Source organism: Sinocyclocheilus rhinocerous, unplaced genomic scaffold, assembly GCF_001515625.1.
Source record: "Sinocyclocheilus rhinocerous isolate Xijiao unplaced genomic scaffold, SAMN03320098_v1.1 scaffold1780, whole genome shotgun sequence".
Lineage (NCBI taxonomy): Eukaryota > Metazoa > Chordata > Actinopteri > Cypriniformes > Cyprinidae > Sinocyclocheilus > Sinocyclocheilus rhinocerous.
In genome coordinates this window covers 208,385-229,081 of record NW_015664762.1, presented here as the reverse complement: position 1 = coordinate 229,081, position 20,697 = coordinate 208,385, and the positions used below count along the sequence as shown (strand labels likewise).

General features: G+C 37.3%; 2 protein-coding genes across 4 annotated transcripts in view; one reads left to right on the top strand and one right to left on the bottom strand.

Annotated features, from left to right (window-relative positions):
• Positions 1-369, bottom strand: part of LOC107730444 (protein FAM102B-like) — a 21,410-nt gene extending 21,041 nt beyond the window's left edge. For both annotated transcript variants that reach the window (XR_001638680.1, XM_016541287.1), the window contains exon 1: positions 110-369. Coding sequence is in view for 1 of the 2 variants with exons in the window: in XM_016541287.1 (XP_016396773.1) it covers positions 110-255 (146 nt within the window). In the remaining variant the exon portion in view is untranslated. The remainder of the gene's footprint in view (positions 1-109) is intronic.
• Positions 370-10,173: 9,804 nt separating this feature from the next.
• LOC107730460 (glypican-5-like) overlaps positions 10,174-20,697 on the top strand; it is a 111,583-nt gene continuing 101,059 nt past the window's right edge. For both annotated transcript variants that reach the window (XM_016541309.1, XM_016541307.1), the window contains exon 1: positions 10,174-10,313. In XM_016541309.1, coding sequence (XP_016396795.1) covers positions 10,205-10,313 — 109 coding nt within the window. In that variant the 5' untranslated portion in view covers positions 10,174-10,204. The remainder of the gene's footprint in view (positions 10,314-20,697) is intronic.

The following is a 20,697-nucleotide window of genomic DNA, read 5'->3' as shown; positions in this document are numbered from 1 at the left end:
ACACACACACACACACACACACACACACACACACACACACACACACACACACTACTTTAATAAAATAATGAAATAAAATAATATACAGGATGTATTGCGTTTGTCTCACCTTGAGGACTCATCTGAAAAGCCTCCGTCTGTCAGTCGAACCTTGCAGAACAGAACTCCATTCACGTATGGGACAGATGACAGCTCCTCCACCTCCACATCTACTTTAAACTTAAACCTCTTCTTTTTCATCATGATGAATGCCATTGAACGAATATGTGAAGGACGACAAATTTGCTGTTATACTCCACGAATGGGATTTCAGGAGAAGAACCCAAACGCTTTGACGCGCCTCAGCGTTGTTTGAGTCGGCGTGCGTGCGTGCGGGACCGTAGTTTTTAAAACGCTGCTGCTGTGTGAACTGAGTTGAACTGACGACACTTTAAAATAAAAGTCCATTCAAATTATTTCCGATAGCATATTTCATGCTCACAATAAGTCAGAATAAAAATATAACATTATTTGTGTGAATTAATTATATGCATTTACAGCAATGAATATACAGCAATTTATTTATTTACAATTTTAATGACTTTTATGGCTTATGGAGCTCGTACTCATGGAGGAGAAAAAAAACCCAGTCCAAACGGAGCAAAAATATGCGATTTGGCGCACCTGTCAAAAACCATATAAATATCAGCAACATTGATTTACATCAGATATCCTGATGTTAATCAGTGAAAGCTGTATAACGGTATAGCAGACTACTTGCATATAGTTATCGGTTGTCACATCTCTCAATAATATGTAATATAATTTATGTTATGTCATTAAAAAAAGTATTAAATGTAGGCTTTTTATGATATATGATACATTGTTTATTTTTTGTATAGGATTTCTGTATGTGTGATTTCAGTTTTAAAACTACAAAGTATATTTTATATCGCATGGACTCATATTCTATCATCACTATAATAGAAGCATATCTAAATGTACATGCAATATAATTTCATAGAATATTATAATTCTATTAGAATATAGGCATAAGGATAATTATATTTATTCATGTAGCTAGGCTACGTATACATTTTATGTATATTTTTTGTATAGGCTACATTTGTATTTATCACTTTGTAGCCTCTAATACTGTATATGTCAACCCAAAGAGGGCTTTTGTGGAAATCTTGAAGACCAGTGTCTTCCAATAATAATAATAATAATAATAATAATGGTAACATCAAGTTTATAAGCATCTTTTTTTCTGTTTGCCTCAATAAACTTTGCTTCATCCTAATTCTGACCCAATGTTTCTGTAGACAGGCAAACGAATAGAAATTCATATCAAGCGATGGTAGGGCTAAAATTTATGAATTTTAATCTTTGTTGTCTAATGTGGGACGGGAACATGATGGAACGATACATTTTAAGAAATAATATAATATAGTTATATATATTATAATATATATGTAATAGCAGTAAGGAAAAGTTGAAGTTGATACTGTAGTTTATGGGACCAGACTGTACAGTCTATTTTATCTTACTGAATTGTTTCTTCATAACTCCAACATTACAACATACGCTAGCCTATATAAAGAATATAGGCTACAACATATAAAATAAAGTACGACACAACAAATAAATAATATAGTACAATTAAGCAAAATACACAAATACAGTTTAAAACATTATGTAGGCTACAATGCTGCATGGAGAATGAGGAAAAGAGTATAAGATATATAAATGGAGTTCACATGAATAGCATTTCATTGTTAGCAAACACATGAAGTATGTATTATACAGGATTTATTGTTGTGCACTGATTCAACATAACTTAAAACTTTATTGAGTGCTAAATCAACGATCCGGTTGAGAGTTGGAGTGAGCAAACTAGCAGTCCACCAGAGGGAGACAACTCATCGTGAAAGCATACAGTACTATTCTGTGAACACAGATTACAGCGTCGTAATCAGACATCAATTATATATTAAAAAAAAAATTAATATCATTAACATGGGCGATTTGATTTTTAAATAACGAATGGATTTGACAGAAATAAGTAAGCTAGAAACTAAAAAAAGGAACATAAAATATAGGCTACAATAAAATATTTAAAGTTTTATTTTTAGACTATATTATTTTGCAGGTAAAATATATGTAAACTAGTTTGCATTTATTTACTTTATCTAACATATTTATTGTTGTCTTAGTATTTTATGTTTCGCAAATATTGTAAATGCTTACAGTCATGTCAGTAAAGCTTTGACACTGACTGAGAGAGAGAGAGAGAGAGAGAGACAGAGAGAGAGAGAGAGAGAGAGATATTTCTGAATGATTCCACATGCTGAATGAATTCAGTGACACTCTCAGTGAACGGGACGCAGCGGCGCTTTTCCCTTCTCGGTTTAGGAAGGAAGGAAGGATTTACTACAGCCGGTGCAGCATGTGAAAGTCCAACACAGGCGACTTTCTCCTCCTTTCTTTTTACACATTTTGCAGCCAGTCTCTGATCATTAAGCAATTCCACCGCACTTATTTCTCCTCTGAAATGCCGTCATGCCACGCGTGAATGTCAGCTGGATTATCACGGTGCTCGCGGTGGAGCTCGCGACACTGTCCGCCGCGCACGCTCACAGCTGTCACGAGGTGAAAACGGCGTTTCAGGTGCGTCAGATCGGCCAGCTGAAATGGGTGCCGGAAACACCTGCTACAGGTGAGCGTGAACGCTATGTGCAACCGTTTGTCATCTTGGTGAAGAGCGGTTTTGTTGTTTGACTGTGACCTAAACTGAAACGTGTCTTTTTGATGTTTAATATTGATGTCCCTGTTTGATAACTACACCTGTTTGTATTGTAAAGCTATTGGTCCTCTTTGGATCTTTTTGTTTATTTACTTGTACCATAGAGTTTTTGAAGCAACATTATCTGTAGTTAATTAGGTGTTTTGGCAGAAACTACTGTATGGTTACTATGGTAAATCTTTTTATTGTGGTGCAGCAATCAGCTGCTGTGGTTGCTACAGTATATTATTTCATAGCGTGTTTTAAGGAGGAAGTGTATTCTTTAATGGAATGGTTCACCCAAATATAAAAATTATCTGAAAATGTACTCGCCCTCTGGCCACCCAAGATGTAGATGAGTTTGTATCTTCATCAGGTTTGGAGATATTTAGCATGACATCACTTGCTCATCATTGGATCCTCTGCAGTGAATGGGTGCCGTCGGAATGAGAGTACAAACAGCTGATAAAAGCATCACAATAATCCACAACACGACTCCAGGCCATCAATTAAAGTCTTATGAAGTGAAAATCTTTGTTAGAAAAAGATCAATCATTAAGAAGTTTTTAACTTCAAATCATTGCTTTGGGCTAAAATATGAGTCCTCTATTTTATAATATTGCTTTCTATTGAGCACAAAAATTGTTTTTTAAGCAAGTGCAATTAAACCACAAAGAAGAACCTTCAAGGTACCTATAGCTCAAAGGTTGTCTGAATCATTATTTTAGTTGCACTGCCCAGGGACTCGTCCATTTCTGGTGCTGTCAGGTTCATTCCAGTGTAACTGAAATTCCAGTGTTACATTTGCATCCTAAAAATTCCCACAGTGCGCTGTTAAAAACCATCAGCTGCTCACTATATTTACTTACTGGAAATGTTGTCATGTCTCTGCATGTTTGGCACTGTACTTTTAACAGCTGAAGTGAAGATGCATGATAAACAAATCATTGGTTGTATAGTATGCATATCAGGGCATGATTGAATATGATTCCTGATAGTACATTCATGTAGAGTCAAGTTGTCAAAATATATTATATAATCAATATAATCATCAGCCTACCCCTTATTACTGGAATTCAAGAGCAATTTTTTATTTTGTTGCTCCTGTCAGGAAAATTTAATGTAATTAGCTTTCGTTTAATAGGTTTTACAAGTTGATTGACTGATTTTTTATTTTATTTTATTTTATTTTTTGCCCAACAAAGTTTGCGTGAATGCCCATGTATGCTGTAAGGCTCTGGACTCTGCACTGTAAATAATATGTCTTGGTAAACTTCAGACAAGGATCGTGTCGGGTTAAGGGAATCAGTGTTGACAGATGTGTTCAGCCAGCTGGTTTGATGCATGACTCGGATAACAGGAGTGAGTCCTCCTGGAATGACACCGGCCCAGCTCACCGGGTACAAACCCGCAGGTCTAGAGTTCTCACAGTACTTGAACTCACACCCAGGTCTGGTTCTCCTATGACAGGGGTGCCTATCCTGCTCCTAGAGATCATTCTACCAGCATAGTTTAGTAATCAAATACTATACACACTTGAACCAGCTTATCGAGGTCTTTGGGGTCACTTGAAAAGGTGGCTGCATCTCAAACACAAGCCAGCTACCTTGATATCTAGTCAGTCATTTGCTCTCTATCTATCTATCTATCTATCTGTCTGTCTGTCTGTCTGTCTGTCTGTCTTTCAATTGTTTTATCATTCTATCCATTGTTTTATCTATAATTTTATCTATCATTTTACATATAATTTATCTATCGCCCTGTTTTTCTATCTGTGTTCTGTTATTTGTCCATTTCAAGACTTTTTAAACGTCTTTTTCTTCAACTTTCAAATTACAAGAAGACTAGTCATGACAAACTTGGGGTCTTCCTTTAAAAAATTTTTATTTGATTTTCAGTTCATTTTAATTCAGCCAGATCACCTACTGTACTGGCAAAATTGAGTGGTGAAACTAAACTAACATCTATCAGACAAGGTGTGTGAAACCCATGTTCTTTGGCTGAGACGGAGAGATATTTCTAGTTGTGTTACATGTTCCTCCTCTTGGAGTCTTGAAGAGCAATAGTGGGATGGCAAGTTTTTCACGATTTGGGTTTGCTAAAAGCTGAATGCTGAGTTGTTTTGTTGGTGAGCTATAACCCTCTTTTGGGTTGGTCTACATGTGCAGAAGAATTCAGAGCATGCAGGAGAGTTCTGATGAGCCTCGTCTTTCAATAGATACTCTGTGCCCTCTGGTACGATTTCTCCTGTTTATTTGACTGAACACTGATATGTAGACTTAGCATAGAAATCGTTCCTCTGGGAACCAAGACCATACCACAGCAAAACCATAATTACAATACATCTCAGGTTAGTGTGGTTTTGCCTTCCTCCTAAGATCATTAAACTCTTTATTTCCTTTTTGTGGTCTGCAGAATAAAAGTTTAAAGAAAGCCATTAAGCCAATGATAAAATAAGTTCTAAATTGCTTTTGTTGCAGAAAGACTGGAATTTTCATTTTACGAATTTCTCCTGTGAGCAGAGGATAGTTCACCCAAAAGTGCAAATTCTGTCATCATTTACTCACCCTGTATGACTTTTCTTCTGTGGAACACAAAATTATATATTTTCAAGAATGCTGGGGTTCAAATAACATTGGGTCCCATTGACATTCATTGTATGGACAGAAAAAAAATAAATTTTTCAGAATATCTTCTGTTTTGTTCCATAGAAGAAAGTAAGTCAGACAAACAGCTTGAGGGTGACTCAATTGTGCAGTTATGCAGCATATCACACTGTGCCAGGTTTGAGGAAAAATGCTCACACAGCTTAGGGATGAGTTCATTATCATCAAGCACTAAACTGATAACTGAGAGCTGTTCTTGTATCAGCAGTTAAGTGCAGGACACAGTCTGTTTATTTGCCACAACGACTTGGCGCAATTAAGGCTGAGACCGCAGACTAAACCAAAGTAGGCTTGTAATGTGTTCTCCCTTTTGCATTGATCTTAGAATAGTTTCATCAGGTGCATTTTGTTATTGGAGTCCAGTCCTGTTTTCAGAACAGCAGTGAGCAGATTGTGTGCAATGAACATGCTTTAGCTGCAGGCATAGCACTCCACTCCTTTGGTGACAGCTGATGGGCATTGAGCAGCCAGAGGTCAGCTTGCAAGACAGCAGCCACAGACAACAAGAGGCTTTGAGCAAGAGTCTGGAATCTCAGACACGTCGGAATGTTTCCAAACACTATCACTGATGGGCAGAAACTCAAGACATCTTATAATAGTAACCGCTCAAACCGCTCCTTAAAAAATGTAATTCTATCTATCTATTGTTCTATCTATTTGTTTGCTGTTATGTTGTTTTTTACTTTTCTATGGTTTTATCATCCTACTTATAGTTTCCATCCATCCCAGTTGTTTTAATGTCCTATTTATTGTTGGCTGTTGTAACATTTTTTGCATGTCCTATGTGAGCTTTTTGTTGCTCAGTGAGGAGGTCTTAATGTTGCATAGGGTTCAAATCTGGGGTTGATCCCTTTCCTCAGAAGTGCTGACGGGATATGAGGGCATGAGACTGTCTGTTCTCAGATCAGATGCCAAGCAAAGCAGCTCCCAGAATCTCCACCTCTGCAGGATCTCTTTCAGAAAAGGCTGTGTTGATAACTAATCTCACAAGTCTTTGTGAGACTGAGCAGCATGGATATTTGAAATAGATTTTATAGGAGATCGTTTCAGTTTGTTATTTGCCTAATAAATGAAAATAAAATTTTTAGTTTTAAACAAGTTTTTGACAGATTCCTAAAATATTTGTTTTCTCTTCATTATGACAGGTGGTCTAATAAATTAGTTCAGCACAAACAGTAAATTTGAAAACTCATGGATACAGTAATTATATTTTAGCACTAGAAACACTGTGACAAAGGAGCTTACACATGGGGGATTAACCACTACAGAAACAGAAAAAAATTATTAGGTAAAAAAATTATTTAGGGCCACTGTGGTGTGTGTGTGTGCGTGTGTTAAAGGATAATTTAAATAGAGGAATGGTTAATTATGACTCGTTTAACGAAATGAAGCAAGCATAGCAATCAAATATTTAAGAGACTGTCCGAATCTTCTACCATTAAATCTTACTTGTACAGGCCTAATTAATCAATATTGGATTTCCAGCCATTCTGATGGGTTAAAAAGTCCTTTAGTTAATTAAGTTGCAGAGGCCTCTATCTGTGTCTGGCAGTCAAGCCATCCATATGGAGGTTTGTGTGCTGAAGTGGTAAACAGGTTACTGTCAGTTACAGCACAAGGTGAAGATTGTTTTCCATGTGAAGACACACAACCACAGCTTTCTGTGAGCCGTCAGTTACAGCAGTCTGAATTGCTTCATGTCTCCTGCATTGTTTTATCATTAGCTGAATGGATTATTTGCTGAGTAAGAACCAGCCTGGTCTCAATAGCTACATAATATTACAGCCTTGTCTATTTTTGGTTCCAGAAGTTACATTGCTTGTATATCCAAGCTGAAGAACAATAGAGTTTCAACTGAGAAGATGAAAAACATGAAGGTATACTTAATACTTTTCTTTTTTTAGCTGGAGGCCAGGTAAGGCTATTCCTGCTGTTTTGACCCAACTCCGAGTAGCTAAGCCAGGAATTCAAGGAACCAGTGTATATTTGAGATGATATGTGTGCATTTGTGCTCTAAATGATTCACATCGCACTGATGTGGAGTGACTTGTGTGTGCACACTTGAAGGCCTTGAGCCTTGTGCCATGACCCTAGTGGTCAGTTTGACCACTGCATTTTGTGGTTATCGAAGCTCCTGTATGGCTTCACCATAGATTCGTCTTCAACTAAACTTGGAGTTCTGTATGAGTGCCTTCAAATCCCTTTGAGGCTCCACACTTCTGCCTCTCCTTCTGATTTCAGCCCAATCCACTATCTTTTTCTAAGCATCAGCTTTTCACTCTCTTACTGTGGGGGCAAATGCCAGCCAATGCTCCACAAAGTGCCTGTGGCTTTGAGAAATGAAGGTGTGTTGCCCAGGCTCTTTGAAAGAGGTTTTCTTTCAACATGGTCCCTCCCAAAAACAGCACATCAGTTGTGGGTAAATATCCTGCTGGATCCTGCGGATGCCAGCACATCAAAGCACCGAAAACTTCCTGAGAAGCTCTTTTGTTTTTTATCTGCCATCTCTATCTTTCTAATGTCCATCCTGTGCACTGAACGCTCTCTCCTCCACATCATGAGAAGACACGGCCCTTACTGCTGATTGGCTACAAGTTTGTTTTGCTAGTCGACCATCAGTTTTCTAAAGCGTTTTTGAAAAATCACTTACCCCACCATTAAAGCTGTTTAATCTCTCACTCTTTCGCTGCATAAAGAATGGTTATCTTACATTGGCATTTTTTAAGGTAAATCAATGCCTGCCTTATTTTCTAGTCAATATATATCCTCACTCTTAAATTATTTTTAACCATATGTGCATTACTATTTAGCTCTGAACAAATACTTTAATCTACAATCAAATTTTTAATTAGCAATGCTGTTGCTATTTTTTTTCTTTTTCTTTTTTCTTTTCCTTTCTTTTCTTTTTTTTAATTGATTGAAAGGTCATTATGTGCTGTGCGTTTCCGTCATCCCTAAGGCTCGTCTTGTCAGCTGTGGGCTTGTGATCGTATCACATATACCTGTATGTGTGTGTGACTTTAAAATCAGACCACTGTTATTCACGGTGTCCTAAAGAGCAGGTGGTTGTGGTTTTTACTTGTGATGACCTGATTCCTGGTGTAGGCGAGGACTATCTGCCCGCACAGCTAGTGAAACTCAATCTCAGAAAGTTCTTCGTTAATGTCCAGTGAGTCACAGTAGTGACCTAGAGTCTCAAAAGTGCATAGTGGACGTCTGTACAGCATGGAAATGGAATGAAGCTTTATCACAGCCTTAACATCAGTCATCACGGATGGCCAGCCCAGTCTGTATACTGTACAGTATCTCACTTTTTCCTTTGCTGTGTATTTATCTTTCTTTAACAAAGTTATGGTAATGATTTATACGTTGGTTGTAGTATGTATCGTGGTAGACTGGAAATGAAATTTCCAGTGAGTGGCAGTAAAAGTTTATTGCTGTGTTGTGTTTGAAAATATTGTACCACCTACACTAACAACTGAGTTAAAACGCAATTGTTGAAGCAACCATGCCATTCTACCTAGAGATGCACCGATTGCAATTTTCTTGGCCGATTCCGATTTCCAATTTTTTGTTAGTGTGATCTGCCGATACCGATTTTTGCCGATTCCGATTTTCTTTCTAAGAACTATACAATATACAATATACAATGCATATACAAACAAAAATCTACTTTTCTTCAACGCAAAGTTTTATTTTCATAAAAAAACACAAGTAAAAAGTCAGTAATAAAATAAGAACAAATAAAAAAAAATCAATCAGCCTATGTCTCCATTCTGTCACTGATGGAGTTTTGGTTCCGTGCAGCTGTCGCCTCTGGCTTGCTTAGTTGGCGACACTTAATTTCCAGTGATATCGTTGACTTGATTGCACAGATACTATTTAAACTGAACTGAGCTGGACGATGACATCACTGAATTCAATGATGAACTGCTGAACTGAGGAATTTATTTAAACCTTAAATGTAACTTAATTAGCTATGGAAACAGTAAGTGAACGTTTCATGTCATTTCATAATGTTGTGAATAACAAATGACACAATGAATTGGAATATTTCAGAATGCACCATAAAGTGTCTTTCCCATTTCTGAAAGTTTGCTTGGAAGCCGTTTCGGAATGTTTGCAGTGGAAAATTCACAAACGATTATTCCACTTGTGTGTTAAAATACAGCTTTATAGCATTTTATGTACATAGTTTACTCAGACTATTGGAAAGTACAAGGTATTTTGAGAGCAGTGATATTGGTCATACAAAGTTCACATGCCCACACAAGGCCTAGGCTGGTGAGGGCATGGGGTTCAACGCTGCTTGAACTGACTTAAGTCTTCTGGGACCCAATGCACCTGGTGCATCCTGGATAATTAAGTTGCAGCTATGAAGAGAGTGCAAGAGCTTTCTGAGGATCAGGTTTCATTATACTGTCTTCTCGCCCCTCCAGATCTCTCCAATGCATGAGGCAGAGCCTCAATAACACTCAACTGCTGAATATATAGTTGCATGAATGCGTGTGAATGGTGATACTGGTGCAGGTTTAATTTGGTTTTATAGTGTCACTAATGTTATTTGTTCAACTTCTGTCTAACAAACGTTTTTTTTCTCTCTTATTGTAGCATGAGGAAAATCGGCCGATTCCGATCCCTGGCCGATCGATCGGTGCATCTCTATACCTTGCTTGTACAAGTCCTTAACCTGTTTTCTCATGATTTGTGTTTCACTGGACTTGTACTAGAGTGCTGATGCAAGCACGCTGGGCCGTCATGCTGTACGCGAAGAATGGAAGAGAGCTACAGAGCAGCGGTCCTGAGAGACACCACCCAGAACATCAGATCATACAGCTTTGAGCTGAAATATCTAATTTCTGCACATGCTGCCGCCTTCCAGGGTACACGGATGCATGCGTGGATGGGAGATTAGATGGATGGTAGATGAATGGATAAGATAAGTGAAATGGATGGATGGATAGAGGAATGGACTGATGGATAAAGGGATGGGTTTATATGGATAAAGAAACATAAGCTCATTGGAAAGACTGCCTCTGCCAATCATTTTTGTAGAACTCCAAAAATGTACCCATACATACAATTTTGTACAGTTTCCAGCTGAAATGACCACTAATAGCAGTAAAACTCCAACTACTTTTATTCATTTTCACACAAATTCTGATTACGGGCCAGGTTATTTACTAATAAAGACTTATTTCTCCGTGGTTCTTTGCACAATACTATGTTATGACCTTTTAACAGTGCATGATTTGTAAACTAATACATTTTGACATTTGCTTGAGTGCTCTGGCACAAGTTCCATGATACATGAGTCACGGTAAAAGAGCACAAAAACGTGAAGCAAGCTAAAATGGCATGATCACTTCAATATATATGCATTTGCTTTTGTTCATCTGTTTCTGATGCTTTCATCACCACTTATTGGACATTTCACTTTGAAAGAGTTGCAAGATGTGCAAGAAGCAATGTAACATAATTTTGCCGAAATGCTGCCACTTGCACGTTTTTCCAATGAGTCTTGGTTGGGATGGATGGCAACTTTATGGATTGGCTATTTCTATGTACCTGTCTTTGTTGCCCGCAGTTTGACTTGTTTAATTGGTAGAAATGTCATAGTGTTTTTTTCCAATGTGGTTAGGCATCCTGTGATTGGTAGAGCTGCTTTAGAGTTTCATCTTTAGCGCTGGTTGCCTGTGAACAGGATGCATCTTCTCATCATCTTGATTAAAGCCCCAGATGTGTTTTTTAGGAAAGTATGAACGAGCTGCAAACATTCAGAAGCATTTAGTCTTAATTATGCTTGATTATGTTCTATGAAGTCTAGTTATATGAGGTTTGGTTGGGTTTACTGCATTAATTCCTTAGAAGGGAAATTTAGAGTACTTGCCCACACTCTCATGAGTGTCGAACCCAGTGGCCAAACCATAATCGGCAGTGGAGCTTTAAAGAATCTCAGTCATATGCAGCCTTGTGTGTGTGTTTTGGCAGAGAGCACCGGTTGTTATTAAGGTCTTCTGTCAGTTCATTCATGAGTATCAAGCCTTGGTGTGAATGAATGAGCTCTCACATACACTATTTCAGTCCTGCACTCACGATACGCTCATTTTAACACGATCTGCGGCCACAGACATGGACACATATTGCCACACATACTGCATCTCACAAACAGGGTTCAAACCACATACATAGTTTTCGGTTATGCTCTTCAATCATGCCTTTGTCTTTCCCAGACCGTTTTCTTTTGGCATCCACAAGACAACGCAGATTGTTCATTGCATTTCAGTAAAGTACTTCTAATGTTTGTGTCTCGGATGTGGAGATATGCGCAGAATGTTTCACGTCAACAGGTCACATGCAGTAATCAGGAATGTTCAAACAATAGAGCTGATTGCCTTTTACGGCTGCTGGTGTGTGTGTGTGGTGTCTGTGTTTTGAAATCTATAGTCTTTGTAGAGATTTATAGATTCTCAACCATTGTTCTTGAGGTTAGTGAGGATGATTGGTTGTGCCTAATATATAGTAAATATTAGTACAAAGACATTTAGGACATTTCAAGTTACACTATGGAGGATTTGTTGTTTAATTTTTGGATAGAAATAACTTGAATTAGTGCTCTAGCCTAATCCTGACTAATCAGGTTCAATATGACGGGAAATCCGTACATTCTTACATGTCAATAAACAAACTTTACTAGTGTTGTCAATATACTGGAATTTCAAGATACTGGAACTTCAATGGAATACCTTGAAAAATATAGATATTCAATAAAATTTTTGATACCACAGGGACATTAAAGTGCACTTAAATCTCTTAAAAAATAGCCAAAACTATTTGGGAACACACACACACACACACGCTCTACTCCCCGGTATCATCTGTGAATGACTCATAGGACTACTAAAGCCGTCGGTGCTCCGAAAATAGTTCAAATACTCGTCGCACCGTCCAAATACTCCATCCCAACATAGTATAATATCAAAACCATTACGTACATTCACCGATTTATCAAGAGTAGTGTGCAATGATCAACCTCCTAGCTCTAATACAGTAAGAACAGACAGTAAATCATTATGGTCTACACCAACCCTTCCCCTAAACCTACCCCTTACAGGAAACTTTGTGCTATTTCAGATTTTCAATACACTCCATTCTGTGTGATTTATGTTTGTTTTGAAAAGTGGGGACATGGGGCAATGTCCTGAAAAGTCACCTTCTCCTTGTAATACCTATATCAGACCTTTGTCATTATACAAATGTATGTCCTCATTTGTCACAAAAACGCGCACACACACACACACACACACACACACACATTCTCTGTGTGTAAAAGTATATACATAATTTTAATAGTTATTTATAATAAACTTAATGTTTATTATTATTATTACCTCTGAGACACAAGTATTGTAATACAACTGTACTGTACAAATGTATTAATAAGTATTTACAATGTAATTAGGTGTTAATTACTTTAGTTTATGCTATAGTAGCCTAGTAAAAATAAAGTTAAACCTTTATGTTTAGGTGGCAACAGGTTTACAAACGCTTCTCACCACAAATCTAGTGAAATGTTATAAACTTTTATGCGAATTATGCGAATTGTGGAGATTATGCGAATGTGGAAAATAAAGCGCATGCATGTTAAACTAACAGCACATGCGGAGATTTAGCATTTACTGTGAACTGAGTGGCTCTGAGACGTTAAACTCTGGATCATGAGATGGTCGCCAAAATATTAACATTCTGAGTCATCATTTACTCACCCTCATGTTGTTTCAAAACTCTAGGACTTACTTTCCAGAAGATATTTTTAAAAAATGTCTTAGTATTTGTTTTTGTGGGTAAATTAATCGGTGAGTTTTCTTTTTTTTTTTTCATTTTTGGGTGAAATATCTCTTTAAGAAGAAAGTATAAAATATTCAACATATTTGTAGAGATTGTGAGAATTTGTTTCTGTAAACAATACAAGAGACTGTGAGACTCGAGCGTCTGTTTTACTGTCACCATCATGGATTAATAATTACCCTGTGGCGTACAGACATCATATCTGATTACTGACTTAATGTAAAACTTAATTAGAATGATGATTTGAGGTTTTCCATCATTAATATAAGAGTATAGTTAGAAGGCATGTGTGTTTATTTTGGTTTCTGTTGCTGTGTGTGTGTGTGTGTGTGTGTGTGAATATGTCTCTTCTCATTTGAGTGGGTTCTCCTCTCAGGAAGTTCAGTAGACATTTGATTCTTATTATCTAGCTTCATCATGAGAGTGGGTGTGTTTGTTCTATATTAATAAAGGATTTAAGGAGTTATTCAGAATAGTTTGTGCTCTCTGTGATCATCTCAGACTAGGAAAGGAATCACAGGATTAAAGAGACAGTGGAAAGTGGATGTTGAGTCGCACTCGGTGAGAAAATGAGTTTAATAGACAAAGGCTTTGTTTGGAATGTTTGTTAAATGATCGTGTCTTTTGTTTTATTCCTCTCTGCTGAGGTCATTTGGATTCAGAGGCCATTTTTGGAGTTGAAAAGTGTACAGCTTATTGCATGCTACAGTACATACTTTAAGGACCATTATTAGAGTAAATGTAATATATAGGCCGTAGTAAATAGGATGTGTGTGGTTATGGAAGTTGTACAATTTTAAATTTTTTGTCCATTAAATGCTTTTTTTTTGTATATCTGTCCCTAACATCTATCTATCTATCTATCTATCTATCTATCTATCTGTCACAACTCAATTATTTGAAACTTTCTGTTTTCTTTTGAATAATTAGATTGATGCAAACAGTTTTTTTTTTGAGCCAACACATTATTTTTTTTTTAGAGTTCTCACAACAAAAAGTATGGGATATGGGCCTCCAGTGCTTTTAAAAATTTCATAGGACACAAAAGTGTACTGTAGTCATGGAAAGTGCCAGTAAAAACCTCATTACTGCTCAGCAGTGACAGCCTTCTTAGTGGCATTATGCCAGTTGTGCTGTGGGGAAACCCTTCTCACTCGCTCATTCTCCTCCAGTCTTTCATTCTGTCTGGCCTTCATTCTCTCTTTCCCATTGTTATTATTCGTCTTTCTCTTGTCTTCATCAACGATCGCATGACTCTTTAAAGTCTCAGAGGAATCCCCCTCCTCTCATACATCCTCCTCCCAGAGATCATTTGGCCTTTTTGGAGGATAGATTTATCCGTTGACTAATTGAGCTTGCCATTTTACTTCCTTAGCTGGCCCTGGACCACAACTTGTGTCTCCTAAAGAGAAAAAGAAAAAGAAAAGGGTTGAGAATGAGAGAGAGACAGTTTGGCCTGAACTGACAGACTGATCCAAACCCAATGCCTGATGTCAGCCGTGGGCTTGGGACAGGAAGTGATTCTCATACCGTACCTCTGAGCAAATCTAGTGGCTTCAGCCTCACACGCAGTGCACCTGCTATGTCATTCCCATGGTAACAGTGGAATGGATGGATTCTACACATCCCATCCGGCCCCTGCTGACCAGCTGTCGTGAGATTTGACGCTGGTGTTCAGGGAATGGTGCTGGCCTGTTGTTTGCCGTACAGGACAGAATGAAAACTTTTGTTGTTTAACAAAGGTTAGAGAAAGATTTAGAGCGTCCCCGCTGTCTGCTGTCCCCTTAAGGAGGCACTTAATTGAGGAAAAATAAAATGCAGTTTATCTGGAAATGTCTAACATCAGATTATGAGAGAGCAATTATGTGGGGCAAGTGAGTTAAACTTTCTATAGAAGTGAAAAGGACTCAAAAACTAGTTTAAGGTGGTAATTGATTTCACATAGATTCTAGCTTGTCATTTATGAACATTTGCTGGTCCAATCTTGTCTAGGTGGTTGATCAAGTGGACTAACAGGTGGTGGAACTGCTTTTGATTTGGTAGACTATCATGGTAAAGCTAGTTAGAGGTAGTAGACCACCTGGAACCAGAAAAGCCTTCCATATTCCAAAAACCAGCATGTCTATCCACTTATATGACATTTTCCAGAAGGAGAAGCCATGCTACAAAAGAGAACAATTGTGTGAGGCAAAAAAAAAAAAAAAGTTAAGCTATTCCAAGCTGGTTTAGAGGGTTGATAGTCCAAAAAATTTAAAATAAATAGATTTTTACTCAAAGGTATTAAGTTGGTGTATATTTTCTGAACAATGTGTGAGTGGCCTACAAGATGTTAGTTGGTTGCCTATGCAATTCCTATGGTGTTCTGGCTGTTTATTTGTGTGTCACAAAGTTGTTATGTGTCAAAAAATGAGTTAACACTCTGTTCAGATCACTAATTCCAAGTATGACTAATAGTAATACTGGTGCTTACTTTAACAAACACCACTAATGAGAGATGTTTAAAAGGAAAATAATGACAGGAAATAGGAGTACAAGTAGTGTGTAGGCCAAGGGGCATCTGAGGAGAAAGGGAGTGGTATCATCTCCAGAGTGTCATTGCAGCCGCTTTCACACGGCTTTTAGGTTGGCGTCTAGCTGCCTCGTGTCTCATTATTCACTTCATTACCTCAGACTGAAATGGACAACCGAACACACGATCCAAACCCAATCATGGCTCAAACTCTCCACCCTCTCTCCTTTTCTCTTCCAACATCATTAGGTTGTCCTAATACTGGGAGGGAGAGACAGAAAAGGGATGGTGGTTTGATTTCCTGTTCTACAGCATGGTGAACCTTTCATGAGAACGACCTGCCACCAATCATCACAGAACATGTTTGAGATGTCTTCACAGCTGGAACTAGAAGAAAGTGTTCAGTTGGAAGGGACAAGCGTTTTTTTATTTTGGAATTAAGGGATCATCAGTCCTCATTACTTTAGCGTTTCTGCCCTCAGTTGAGTCCATGTTCTTTTTGTCTCTTTCACTTTTTCCAACTGTTCAATCTGATATGTACTCGAACCCTGACCGGACTTTTCCCAGGGTTTAAGCAAAGTGAAATTCTTCGATTATTGTCAGTCAATATTAATTTTTGTTATTATTATTATTATTTTAATAACTATTAGTTGCTTAAAAAATAATAGAAATAATGACACTACTGTTCAAAAGTTTGAGTTATGCTCACCGAGGCTAAAATGTTAAAACAGAAATATTGTGAAATATTATTACAATTTAAAATATAAAAATGTTTTCTATTTTAATATATTTAAAAAAAAGGGGATTTATTCCTGTGACGGCAAAGCTGAATTTTGAGCAGCCATTACTCCAGTCTTCAGTGTCACGTATGCTGATATGGTGGTGCTCATGAAATATTGTTGGAAACAATTGTGCTGCTTAATATTTTGTTTGCTGCATTTATTTCAAGATTCTTTGATGAATAGAAAGTTCAAAAGAACAGCATTTATTTGAAATGGAAATGTTTTGTGACATTGTAAAAGTCTTTACTGTAACTTCTGATCAATTTGCATCTTTGCTAAATAAAATAATTAATTTATATCAAAAAACAAAATAAAAAAAAATGAACTGACCCCAAGTATTTGAATGATAGTGTCCATTACATGAAGTTAATTTAAGACATTAAATATAGTGACAGTAAACAATTGAATAGACGTGACAAAATGTGGCTTTAAATTTCAGTATATTGTGTTTTATTTATTTATCATCAAACATCAATCTATCACTGGCCTAAGGCAATCCATTTTACAATCAAATTTGTCTGATATAGGTTAAAAAACTTAGCATTTGCATTTCAAGCTTAAAGATTTTTTTCTCAAGACTAAGGACACACATGCATATAATTATGGGCAACACAAATATTTCAAATCAGTAGTTTTCCAGAAACAATTTGCTTTTATACAGCAATTCACCACATTGTTGCTGGACTGCAGAGACTCTTGCTCAATCTAGACCAATTCAGAAGTGAATGATGATTGGGATGTTTAGATCAGCACAGTGATTGGCAGACTCACTTTTAACCAGATCCTTCAGAGAGCTCTGTGTTTTCACATGTGCACACACACTGCATCTGGCATCTCAGGAATTGTTTGTCTTAGTGACTTTCGATATAACGGGGAAGCCATTTTAATTGCCATTTGATGAGAGAGATATTGGTGAAACGTTCCTCTGCACCCTCCACCTGTTTTCCTTCTGACTCTGCTGAGGGGAGGGGGTGGGGTGTCTGCAGCAGTTCTGGACAGGTGGTTGCATCTAGTTTGTCTCCTAATATGTAGCATTACGTGCGGTTGATTTAACCTTCTGTACTCGCATATGTTTGTTTACAGAGCATTTTTAAACTCAGGATTCTGATTTGAGCGGATTGAGTAATTTCAATATGGTGCAAAATAATTTTTTATTGAGAGCAGATATGCACAACCTTTCACAGCTTATTTCATTAACATACAAAACTACCAATTTTCCCTTGCATTACTATAAGTTTGATCACAACATATAATTATTGCTGTTACATATACATGTCATTAACTAACTGCATGATTTTTACTGTCCTAGAACTCTACATTTCTGTCATACGGACATCACTTTGACATAGACCACTGATAAATTATTCCTAATTGTTATGTAGAAACTTTCATCTTCTGTGAAGCTGCTTTGCAACATTATATATCGTGAAAAGCGTTATACAAATAACTGTAAATTGAATTTAATAAAAAATACAGTAAAAAAAGTATTTTGTAATATTAAATTAATTGTAATTAATTTAAAACAGCTAAATAAATTTTTAATATTATATACACATTTCATATATAAAATATATAAGAGTATGTATATATATATATATATATGTGTGTGTGTGTGTGTGTGTGTGTGTATGATTTTATAATTTTGGAATTAAATTAAAATTATATTAAATTCTGTGTGAAAACTGTGATAGTGTGAACAAAATTAGGAGGAACAACATTTATTTTCTATATGGGAAAATGGAAGTAAATCTTTTGCAACATTATAAATGACTTTACTGTAAGTGTTAATCAGTTTAATACATCCTTGCTGAATAAACGTGTTTTATAGTTGAAAAAACTAACTATATAATTATAGTGATCCATCCCAAACTATTGTAGGGTTGTGTACATTTAAATTTACTCATTAAGCACATGCTTTTATTAAAAGTTACTTAGTTACAAATTAGGAATACAACAAGCAAATCTTAGTCTTTCTTTTGTAAATGTTGTGATTGGTTAAAATAGACTGTAATCTGATTTATTAGTCATAAAATTGGGAAGGAATGGGATCAGAATTGTCTGGATTGAAAGTTGCATCTGGTCATGTTAAAATTTAAGCACTAGTCCAACAAGCGCTTCTTTTGTACACCTTTAATTGCCTTAATAATGTGTAGTTATACTTGTAGCAACAAATCCAATCCCCATTTGTGTGTCAGTGCAGAGCAGACACGTTAGATTTATTTTCCCCTCTTGTTAAATAATTGGTCTTTCTGTTTCTTCGTAACTGTTTCTCAATCTCACTGCTCTCCGTTCTTCAGCTTCTGCAGAAGTTGTATGTGGTAATGCGATGTGTTCTCTCATCACAGCTGTTTTAGTCAGAGGACTGGGATGTATGTATTGTCACTAATTAAAATGGGATTTTATAGCCCCCCTACAGAGGTGATGAACTCATATCTGCGTCTGACCCATATGAAACACGAGCCCTTGGCTGGATTACGGGGCTTTCTGGGGTGGAAGATGATAGACAGACGATGGACTCCTGAACGCTCTGAATGATGACTGCGGTCAGTGAGGAATGCAGCATGGCCTTGTATGTAGGGACTTGGCCGTGACAAAAGTGGGTCACTGTTGGTTATCAGGTTTTACAGGATCAAACATGTAGTTTTACAATTGAATGTAGTTAAAAATGATGTATTGGTTCATAATATCTACAGTATATGTTTATTGGAAAACAATATCCACCACTGTGGGTTGCGTGACACCAGGGAATATTTAACTTTCCTGACACCAGTAGTTTGAAGTGGAACCACCCTAAAAGTATTCTATATCTTATCTTTCCACCATCATTTGTTCAGTCTTACTAACCAAACTGATTCTCTTCGCCAGCAGACCATGCGTTTAGGAAATGAGTCTTGGTCATTAAGTGGATTAGTCATATTTAAAAGCCTTTTGTAGACCCTCTTAAGAGGCTGTATAACATCCAATTACATGACTGTAAATCTGGCCCCCATCTTGGCTCACTGGCATCATTGCAACACTGCAGTTGCCCAGCTCGCAAACCAGTAACGTACAGAGCATTGCTTTCTTCTGGAGCCCAGTGACAGGGATTAATCTCCCCATGGAATTGTGCATTCTTTTATTTTTTTCTCTCAAACATTATTTTTTGTTAATAGTCCAAGGTACCCTCTGGAACGAAATTCTTTTGGTTATCCGGGTGTCATGTGCATGCAGAAATTGTCATACTGTGTGGTTTATATATTATAATATTATGATTAGTGTGGTGGCATTCCGAACATAAACAGAGTCTTAATTTTAGGGCAAACCGAAAGAAAAAAAATCAGTAATATGTTTTTGTGCGCTATGAAACAAACAAGCCATTTATAGCTTTTCAATTTACCCAATCATAGTTCTGACAAATCAGATGAACAATGTCTGGCAGTTCTGCTTTAATGGTGAGGCACTAATGGAGGTTTCAACTAGCTTTTTCCCCAGCTGTCAGACCACTGTTGGTTTCTGTACAGGACATTATGTTTGCTTCATGTTCTTGTCTGAGCAGTGTCAGCCTTTCTGGTGGTTTTTCCTGGGAGATCTCCTCTCTCTCTTTCTATTTTTTTTGTCTTATGTTTAAATGCCGTTTTCCAACATGGCAATGAGGTGCCTGCAACTCCATATGGATCATCCAAGGTTTTCTTGGAATTAGTGTCTAATTCCATCTGAAAGGAGCAGAATCGTGCATCCTGCTTGTCTTCAGATGTACACAATCACTCAGAGATATTAACTTTTGTATACACATGAAAGAAACCCTACAGAAATTTGCTGGCAGAGATGGCCTGCGACAACTTGGCCAAGTTCTGTGGCGTGAGGCCTCAAAGCCAACTAAATTCACCTCTTTCAACTCCTTGGCTCTTTCTCCGTCTGCTTGTCTCTCTCTATGCCACTTCTGGCGTTTTTACGGCGTGTTCGTGGCATGAGGCTGCCCTCCTAAATGCTGTAACCTTACACTGGCACATTCTGCTTGTGGTTTGCTGCTCTCATTCCAACCTTCTCGCCAATATGGGCACACACACACACACACACACACACACACACACACACACATACATACACACATGCATATTTACGGTTCATATGCAGACACGAACACACAGC